This window comes from Brachyhypopomus gauderio, chromosome 9 (assembly GCF_052324685.1).
Source record: "Brachyhypopomus gauderio isolate BG-103 chromosome 9, BGAUD_0.2, whole genome shotgun sequence".
NCBI classification, from domain to species: Eukaryota; Metazoa; Chordata; class Actinopteri; order Gymnotiformes; family Hypopomidae; genus Brachyhypopomus; species Brachyhypopomus gauderio.
In genome coordinates, this window is record NC_135219.1 from 24,326,262 (window position 1) to 24,337,113 (window position 10,852).

Below are 10,852 nucleotides of genomic sequence, written 5' to 3' on the forward strand. Positions count from 1 at the left end.
ACATTACACACAAGCACAAAACAAATATTGTTCATATAGCCCAAGCATCTCAATCAATATTAATGATCATCTACATTTAATTACTGAAAGCATCCTACTGTGTTTAACTTGCATTTACAATCTTGAGTAATGTTCAGTAATGTTTAGAAGGTTCTTACGGTTTCTACATAACTATTATTATTGTATACTGTTATTAGTGTTATAGATTACAGAGATCCATCTTCAGTTGGGTAATTGATATGCTCCTGTGACAACAGATAATGAAGAACTTTGTGGAACTGTAGAACCTCGGACCTCCGTACTGTGCTTGCATGGTTCCCACTCTTAATATTCAGATATTTTTGGCAGATTCAGAGAATTGTCACATTCATTCAGTTACATTCAGTCCTCCTGCGTTGGAACATAGCCAAACCTCAGTCAACATATTTTATTGTTTGAGATACATTTTCTTTGTCCAGATTTTAGCAAAAACAATCTGGGTCTAAATCATGGGTTAAAGCAAGAAATTTTCATTTGACTGAAAATTTTTCCTGGCAAAAGACAATGCCAGCAATTACTGAAAATGTGGTGTAGCCTCTTTTGTCTAATTCTACACAATAAACACATTTATAAAGTATATTTATCTAAACAGCCTGTGTAAGGAGAGAAGAGAGAATCTATGAAGCGACAAAATGCAACACCTGAGCTATAAATGTACATAAATGTTTTTATAATGGAGTTATCTGGGGGTCCTCTTCCAGAACATTGTTTAAAGATCAAGTCAAATTTAATGAATCCTGGTGAGTTTTAAAATGGTATGAAGCTCTCTTGTTTTTATCAGATTCACTATCGCAAAAACATAAGCAGTAAGATTACCTGGTTTATCTTACAAAAAAATTTAATGTCCAAAAATAGCAAATTAAATCGCACCACTGGATGGAGCTTTTAAATACAAACAGAACAACACCATCCATGTTAAACTGGCTTAGAAATAAAAAAGTTGACATTTCAAATGGAAGAAATGCGCCTTTTTTCTTCGACTATTAAAGCTAAACGAAGAAAAGTCTGTGATCGGTGGAGAGATTCTTCAGTATAAATAACCATAACTTCTATATTTCACTACAAATTCAAATAAAATTTGAAATGTAGTCACTTTATAGTATGGACATGACAGTATAATATTCAAAATGAATGAACAAATGAATATTTAATGATTAATCTTTAAATTAATTAATAAATAAGTCAGGTAATCATTATGGTGAAATAAAAAAAACTACATTTCTATTAATATTCTGAGAAAACGCGGTAACCTAAAGATTCTGTTAACACAATTAAGACACAATATGATAAAAACAGGCGTGTAGGCATGATTAATTCATTATTTATTTATTTATTACTGTTATTAAAATTATCTGATACAAGACAACTCAAAGAAATTATGTCAATAAAGTTTAAAAGTATTGCAACTATTATGATTATAGTTAGTTTAAATATATAAAATATTTTATAAATATTTCGTGTTGGTTTATTAGGACATAAATTATGTGATTTTGTATTACGCCTTACAGTCTGACCACCTGTACCGGCTCAAAAAAAAAACACTCTTATATTTCTGATAAAAATTTAACTTTATCAGAATAAGGATAAAATACTGAATTTATCTTACATCTACCTCTGAAGCTCTTCGGATGTCTGAAATACAGGCGGTCCCCGGGTTATTACGACGTCGTGCGTCGTACACGGAACTTGGTGTTTGGTGTGCGCGGCGGAAGAATACACAGTTATGCGGCTCGAGACCGAGGAGGACGGCGTCAGGATAGGATAACTGCGTGCAGTACGTTATTCGCGTACAGTATGTACCTTTGTTCCGACAAAGCCTGGTTAAAGCAAACACCCACACTACGCAAAGTAAAGCCTGTATACTTGACGAGTCGCCCTCGCGCCGAAAATGGCGTAATCGCGGTGGCTCCACCCGTGCGCGAGAGCCTCGCGCGCTGGCGATTCGCGAGGTCGTGCACCTCTCGAATTTTGTAACTTCACTTCGCCCGCGCCGCGCTTCAGCGCAATGAACTAAGTCATGTTTGCAGGGTTCATACACCTATACAAGGTGGAATTAAAACACTTGTACGTCACTTTCAAGGTCCATTTCAATATTTCCCAGCACGTTAAACTTAATAAAGTTAAATATTTATACATATACTCAAAACGATTCGAAATAATTCGCGTTTTATTCACATTATTTAGGGGTTGTTTATTTTCAAAACGCCCGATCTTAACGTCTTCTCTCATGTTTCGTCCTGGAATTACAAGAGGCTCGTATTTGTTAACGTAATACAAGAGAATTGTTCAGTCAGATAGCTATTTGTTGTGAAACGAAGTAGATACAATTTCAAGCATGTTCATTTAGCCTAAATTCCAGCACTTTTTTTCCTGAAACACAAAGCAACATTAAAATTGGTCAGGTGAATGTTCCCTCCCCAGTTTTTGAGGGCTTTTTCTTTATACTACCACATATCGTTTCGGACAACACTGCAAAGAATGCGACGCGCCAAGTAGCCTCCGCCGTTTGCTCAGGTGTGCGGAGTCGCGCGCTACGGTCACTCGCGAAAGTATAATCACCCAGGCAGGAGGGAGGCAACTTTTCTACGTAATGTCCGAAAATCAGAAGGCGGGAAGTCAATCAAATGACACCGCCGTCATCCATCCAGCGCTGACGATCCAGTGAGAGGATCATATTTCGGACACAAAACAGATAGCACGCCTGTGTGGTTTATTATGATTTGACGGATTTTTTCCCCAAAAAATTCAAATGACGGAAATCCGTCGTAGTGACGGAGAACTTTAACCCATGGTCTAAATGCATCCACAAGATCAAATTCTCTATCTTCTGTAACAGCTATGTGAAATAAAATCACAATGCCATGATATTCATTAATGTTAATGAAAGTTGTTCCAATTTAAGACTATTAGTGTATATTTCAGCATGTGATGGAGGGCAAGGCTGATGTATGAATATTTTTGGGACTCTCATCATGGACCAGATAGGAAATGTGCAAAGATTTTCCAAATTATGGCTTGGTTATTACTTCAGGGAAATATGTAAGCAAATCCAGTAACCATTTTAGAAGTAAACTAAATATTAGGTCAAGAAAAGCAGACCAACTCATTTTCATATGCCAGATGATGTTCAAAAGTCTTTCATTAAAAAAGCAGAAACATTTAATGTTTTCTCTTATAACACAGAAAAGTAAGACACAAATCCTTACATGCACAAAATACACACACACACACACACACACACACACACACACGTGAGTTGTCTTAAAGGTACAGCCCTTCAGGAGTGCCTTCCTGCTTTTTATACAACACATTCTCTTTGGACTTCTTGAAGTCTTCATTGGTGACCTTCATCCTTCGCTCTCTAAGGGCCATGAGCCCAGCTTCAGTACAGATAGCCTGCACACACACACGCACGCACGCACACACACAGGATACCAATGAACACAAACCAGCAACAGGCAACTACAAATGGTGTGTGTGTGTATATATATATTAGAGAGAGAGAGAGAGAGAGAGAGAGAGAGAGATACAGACCTTGATGTCCGCTCCGGAGAGATCATCCTTGGCCATGATAAGGTCGTCCAGTGTCACATCCTCCGCTAGCGTCATCCTGCTGGTGTGAATCTGGAATATTCTTTTCTTGGTTTTCTCATCCGGCAGGGGGAACTCTATCTTACGGTCGATCCGCCCTGGGGGGTTCACACCGGGGAGATGAGACACGCTACGTCCTGTCCTACTGCCCGCCCTTCTCCATCGACTTACTGGATTCCTAAGATATTCTTACAGGTATTTCCAATCACTACATTGAAACAGGGGTACAAAACTTTGTGACAATCCAATATCATTTTAAGTTGTATGGTATAGGGCAGGGGTAATCAATTAAATCTTTCCGCGGTCCATTTTTGGCAGATAGCTCAGACCTTAGGTCCGGGTCCGCGGTGGCGAACGAAAGTTGTTGAGCGGGGGCGAACGTAACACTCAAATGGGTGGTGAACGTACGTAACACTCGTCTAAAAATAAATTCTCCGGTTTAAAATATAGTCTCCCGTTAAAAAATTTTTGGCATTTGGGTCCGTATCCAGTTAATCAGGAATGTGATTGGGTCCGGACAGGACGGCGTTCGGGTCCGGATCCGGACCGCGGTCCGCCATTTGGTGATACCTGGTATAGGGCAAAAATTACAATGCACAAAATATGATATTTCCATCAGCCCAAAAAAAGGACCATGCAATGAAAGCATATATGCTCACACATGTGCACATACATAAATGCACACGGACACATGTGTGCATAAACATAACTCTTTATGTGGGATTTGCTGAAATGTAGCACATTTAGGATCACATTCACTCTGAACTTTAGAAACTGAAATCACCTTGACATTAGCTGTTTTTCAACATGTAACCTTCCACTAAAGTTTCTTCCTGGGTTTAAGCACATACTGTTGGGCTAATTATTTAAGTCTTCAAAATCCAAGATAAATCTTTTTTGAGGACTAAAGACTCAGAAGTCACCCATGTCTTTGTATAATTTACCATGTTCCAAATAAGAGTAAGCCTTACTTTCACATTTGAACTTTAACCCTACTTGTTATTTCTGCATTATAGCCCAACCCTGTGTTCATATCCACACAAAAAGGAAGACAAGGAAATCTGACAAAAATCTTCATGTACTAAACCTGGGCTCCAAACCACCACATACCTGGTCTGATGAGAGCAGGGTCCAGGGTCTCTATCCTGTTGGTGGCCATGATGACTTTAACATCTCCACGTGAGTCAAAGCCATCCAGCTGGTTGAGAAGCTCCAGCATGGTCCTCTGGATCTCCCGCTCGCCTCCGGAGTTTGAGTCATACCTGCACGAGGAGAAATCACGCTCACATCACGCACCCTAACCAACCTGACTTATACATAGATCCACGCTGCTAATGTACACTGTTCTACAAAATCTGATTTGTATTTCTGACCTTTTTAAAAAATAAAGCTGGACTTTCAAGAATACCACTTGGCTATTTTCTATTATATATAAAAATATATGCTTCCCAGTTCTGACAACGTGGCTACTGACTGCAGGCCTGCGGGGCCTGTTCTGTGGATGTTCATGCCTGTTCATGTGGATGGGGATGTTCTGTGGAGATATACAGGCTACTGGTGTACCTCTTGGTTCCAATGGCATCGATCTCATCAATGAACACAATGGATGGTGCGTGTTCCTCCGCCACCCTGAAGAGCTCACGCACCAGTTTGGGGCCATCGCCAAGGTACTTCTGGATGAGCTCCGAGCCCACAACTCGTAAGAACGTTGCTGATGTCTGATTGGCCACTGCTTTAGCCAGGAGGGTCTTACCTGGAATCAAAAATCAATCAGACGTTAGGCAAACTGCCTCTGGTAGCAAATATGACAAAAAAGCCACTTAACTCTGTCAGGTCAGACACACAGAGTGTTGAAACAGGGGTTTTATAAATGTGCCATGTATAAAGAAGACTAGAAGAGAGGATCAGTGTTAGAACCAATCAATTCCTGGGTCATTCACAGGACGTGAGGACTGACCTGTTCCTGGGGGGCCATACAGAATGACTCCTTTGGGAGGCTTGATTCCCATTTCCTCATAATACTCTGGGTGGGTGAGAGGCAGCTCCACCGACTCCTGTGTGTCAGAAGAACAATAAATGAGCTGGTCTAAAACATCACTTTATAAAGCCTTTCAGTTCAGTAACTGAAACATATCTCTCTTTATTCTCAAAACTGTTTATATTTGTTCATTGTGTGATAGAATGTATTGCCTTAATCTCCTGAATTTGACTGTCCAGTCCTCCAATGTCAGCATATGTCTCCTGGGGAGCCTTTTCCACTTTCATCACCGTCACCAGTGGGTCTGTGTCATCCATTAGCACACCGATGACTGCATGGACCTGCACAGACGCAGCCGCATACACAGCACTTAAAATGTGCTCCACATATTTCCGTGAGAAAACCATTCATTAGTCTACACAGCTGTATGTAAACGTTTTGTCACTACAGCATTATTTCTCTGGACAGAAATAAATAATACTAAAAGTGGAAGTATGGGTAAAACTGCAGGTATGGGTAATCCACCCATAATAGACTTTTATTGTTTTTTAATAGCTTTATTGCAGTCAATACCATGAAGATAGTATATCACTGGATACATTTGGCAGCTATCACGAGTATTGTTCTATTGTGCGTTGGCTTGCTATCACGGGTATTGATCTATTGTGCGTTGGCTATCATGAGTATTGTTCTATTGTGCATTGGCTATCATGAGTATTGTTCTATTGTGCGTAGGCTATCATGAGTATTGTTCTATTGTGGGTTGGCTATCATGAGTATTGTTCTATTGTGCATTGGCTATCATGAGTATTGTTCTATTGTGCGTTGGCTATCATGAGTATTGTTCTATTGTGTGTTGGCCATCATGAGTATTGTTCTATTGTGGGTTGGCTATCATGAGTATTGTTCTATTGTGGGTTGGCTATCATGAGTATTGTTCTATTGTGCATTGGCTATCATGAGTATTGATCTATTGTGCATTGGCTATCATGAGTATTGTTCTATTGTGTGTTGGCTATCATGAGTATTGTTCTATTGTGCGTTGGCCATCATGAGTATTGTTCTATTGTACGTTGGCCATCATGAGTATTGTTCTATGGTGTGTTGGCCATCGTGAGTATTGTTCTTTTGTGCGTTACCTTGTGGTTGAGCAGGACAGAGCAGCCGGGCTCCAGCAAGTCTTTGTCCACAAAAGACAAGATGCTGACGTAGTGCTCTGACCCAACAGAGGTGGACACAATGGCATGGTTGTCATCAATAATCTCTTCCAGCGTCCCCACAGACATTGGGGTCCCCCTCAGGTCATCAACCTTTGACCTTTCCTCCTACATCAGGGGAAAAAGATTTTCTTGAGTTTAACTGTTTTGTGGAAGGAGGGAGGGAGAGAGGGAGGGCCAGCAAGAGACAGATGCAGAAATTCAGTGCAGTTGTAGCTGGGTGGGTTGTTCACCTCCTGTTTTTCCTCCAGTGGTTTCATCTGCTCCTGGTTCCTGATGAACTCCTCCTCCATCAGCAGGTAGTCCTTAATGCGCTCCTGCTTCAACAGCTTCAGTCTGCACTGCGTGTGTGGGGTCACTGCAGCAGGACAGACACGCATGACACGCATGGACCTGAATAACAGCCTCGTCTCCACTGTACTGAACAAATCACTACTCTTCTAACGCCTGACTGCAAAGGGCACTAATCTCCAACTATTATTACTTGTATTATTGTTCTATAAAGCAGCATGAGACAATTTCTGCAAAAACAGAGAGACCATTGGTCCAGTTCACAAGAGTGCACAGGAGCCCAATACCTAAAGGTAGTTTGCTTGCAGCATCAGGTCCCTTTGTCCTTTTCTTCTTCTTGCCCACTCTGGTAGGGATGGGCGGCTCATATTTCTTCTTCTTGTCCTTTTTCAAATGAAGATGAGTATTGGGTTAAGGCAAGAAGCAAAGTCCTAATGACCTAATAAAAAAACTATTTTATGGCTATTTTATGAAATGTACATAATATCTTGATTCATATAGGAAATAAACTCCCTGAAATACAGTATTTCAGATGATAATGTCAGAAACTGCCATCAGTGGCATCACCTTGTCGTCCTTCTTGCCTCCCCCAGGGCCATGGCCCCCGCTCTGGTTCTGCCCCTGTAATCACGTAGATGAAGAAATATAGGGCTACACCTAACAGCAAATAGGCATCTAAAAGATCTATCTACCTAAAATACCAATACAAATAAAACAACTAGGGATCAAAGTAATTAAAGCAAAAACAATTGTGTTACACGAGCAATACATCTGGTTTTAAAGGGGAAAATGAATACTGCTGAGACACAAAGACAAATGTCTCTCTCATCATGGTTTGTTCAACTCTTTCTTACATTTCTTGATGTCCTGGGTTTAGACTTTAAGCAAATATGAAAACAGACACTAACTATTCAGCTAAAGTAGGTTAAGTTGTACTCTTAGCTTGGCTTTTACAAGTAGTCTTAAGACATACAAACCAGTTAAATACAATTTCACTTTATTTACCGATCTAATAAATACCGAGTCAGTAAAATAATCACTGGTATCAATATGATTATTTCGGCCTCTCAGTATCGCCAATCGCTTCATTCAATTACATTAACATTAGCATTAGCTGCTAGCGCTTTAACAGTGAAGATGAAGAAGGTTACTGCCACCAGTCATAAATATCTGCCAGCCTTTATCAATTTGTGCTTGTCCCTATCTAGATTAAACGAATCACAATGAAACTACTAGGTTAATAAAATGAAAATAGGGCACGTTTACATAATTTTCTCAATAACACATTTGGTTCGTAAAGAAATTGCTGGCTCACTTACCATTTCTGCCGGTGCTTGTCGCTTACAAAACACGTCACACTACGGATACCATTGTGGGACAAATTACTTCAATCATAACAATAGCACGTTTGACAGTGATGTTTCAGAATCACAGAATATGACTACTGATGATTACTGACCGCGATTTTTCTGCACAGGTAAATTGTTTTGTAGTCTAATGTAATTAGTAATTGTGCTTACAGTTTTCCTCAGTTGATTTGGTTAATTCTCAAAACTGCTCATTCAATCTCCACATCTCCTTGTCACTTGTGCACATCATAATAGCATATCTCATTGTGTTTCACATTTTGCAAATGGTTATGGACAATTGTCTGTTATTTTCTGCATTTTCAATTGCTTATGTCATGTTTATCAAAATGTGTTCTACTGATTGTCTGTTGTATTGTCTTACCCTCCAAAACATTCATGCTTTAGGTCATTGTCTAGGTCATTATATGCCAAAATGCTGAACATGCCATAATCTCTCAGACATCATTTGTACATTTTTATTTATTTTTTGTTACATTACAATTATCTTGGAAGAACAACTGTGTCTTCAAGAAAACATGTATGTTATTCAGAAATTTACTCTCAAGACCAGCTCATAGGGGGAGGGCAGAGGTCCCATTTTTACACCTCAACAAGAGGAGGTTGTACGTGCTATGGTCATATCAAATAATGCCTTAAGATTGAGGGAAATCCAGCAAGCCATTATAGAGGACCACAGTGTTTATCAAAAAGAATCAATCTGTAAGCATCTCCACTATTGACCGGGTTCTGAAACGACACCAGATGACCATGAAACAAGCTGTACAACGTTCCAAGAAGATCTTCCAGGAAGATATCCAGTGTGACATGGATGACAACATGTGGCCCAACATAGGGTAGTGTTATGATGTATAGAACAGAAAGCACTATAATCCCTTATATTGTTGTCTGAGGTTATTTTGAATGTGTAGAGTAAGTTTAAAATTTTTCTGAATTTCAATCAATTTGTTTTTGTCAACAAATTGCAGTGCGAACAATACAGTCAAAATATTACTGTAAAAATTTGGTTCCAGTCCAGTTTCTTGCTGTCAGTCTCACACACAATCTTGTGTAACTTTGTGTTCTGTGTAAGTTTGTATTTTGTGTGTAACACGTATCGTTTCATTTGATATACCACAGAATAGTCAACTGTAATAGCAGCCAGAGCAGCGGTGTAGCCAATTTCCTGCAGACATATGGGTTTGTTTTTGTCCTAATTGGAAGCTATAGAAAACAGCCTATAGCTTAAGTATAAGTGTTTCTAACAGGTTCATCAGCTCCAGATATGAAAAATAAAACACAGTGTCTTGTTTTCTACACTCCGTTAGGCTAATGAGGGACATTGATATTTGTGCAGCCGTTGCTTCAGGTAATTGTGCCACCTGAACAGTGTAGTGGTGTGACTATCTGAAGTGGTTGTTTGGGAAAGTAAGAAAGCTACACCAAAATGTGGAAAAACGTCCGCGCTGTGGAAAGACACACTTCTAACACGTGCTCATCAGTTTAGATGCTTTGTGCTGCCTGATAAGGTGAACCCTCTGTGACGGCGCCATCTTCCGGTAGCCTCCATCTGTTTTCATTACTTTCATTAAAATCTTGCGTTTGCTTTCTCATTTTTCCTGCATGTGCTATAACCCTGACCCTCTCTTTATGAAATCTAGGAATATTTAGGCCTAGGTGAAAATACATAGGTCTTAGGGCTTATAAGTTGTTAAAACCTATATGTATGCTAGCCCAAAATACACTAAATTAGAACACAACTTATGCTATATGCTATATATTTTTTAAAACTCAGTATTTGTTATTTTAAACATTTCTGATTGTAGTTTAGTTTTCACCGATTGTCGTTTAGTATTTCAGAGATCACTTAGTAGATTTGACTTTGCCTTTTTTGTCAATATAGGGTAATTTTAGACAAGGCTTTATACCTTTGGTACAAAATCTTAAAAAAAAATACACTTATACAGGTACTGTACTCCACTAAATGCTTATGTAGTGTGACATGTAGGAGGACAACTGGAAAAGCAAAGGAAGAAAGGGAGTGGTGACGCCAGCATGATTCACACATCCTCGTTATTAGCCCGTTATTACTATTGTATACTCCTACCATACCATCTGGCCACAGGCGGGCCTTGCCCCACTCCAAGTATAAAACATCTCCATAGCAACTTCCTATTATGATGTCTTGTTGTTGAAGTCATGGCAGCCACTTTGGGTCAGAGTAACAGTGGAAATCTAAAGAACTCCAGTTCAAGCTGTTACTAATCTATTAACATGTTGGTATTAAGATCATTCATTTAATATGCCAGGGAAGTCTGCACAGTTCCACAGTATTCATGCAACATTAAACTGGACAAAATAGCTTGGATTTGACAGTCAGATTTATTTAT

At 39.4% G+C, this 10,852-nt stretch overlaps 1 protein-coding gene across 2 annotated transcripts; it reads right to left on the reverse strand.

Annotated features, from left to right (window-relative positions):
* Positions 1-2,813: 2,813 nt before the first annotated feature.
* Positions 2,814-8,504, reverse strand: LOC143523554 (26S proteasome regulatory subunit 4). Of its 2 annotated transcripts, XM_077018083.1 has the most exons (11): positions 8,436-8,504; positions 7,684-7,737; positions 7,404-7,500; positions 7,059-7,183; positions 6,748-6,933; positions 5,821-5,949; positions 5,588-5,684; positions 5,194-5,383; positions 4,741-4,892; positions 3,574-3,728; positions 2,814-3,435 (listed from the first exon to the last, which is right to left on the reverse strand). In XM_077018083.1, exons 1-11 carry the CDS (start codon positions 8,436-8,438, stop codon positions 3,301-3,303), a joined length of 1,323 nt encoding a protein of 440 aa, XP_076874198.1. In that variant the 5' UTR covers positions 8,439-8,504; the 3' UTR covers positions 2,814-3,300. The 2 variants fall into 2 exon arrangements, with proteins under 2 accessions (XP_076874198.1, XP_076874199.1); XM_077018084.1 differs by lacking the exon at positions 2,814-3,435 and having other exon boundaries at positions 3,718-3,838.
* Between the last annotated feature and the right edge of the window lie 2,348 nt (positions 8,505-10,852).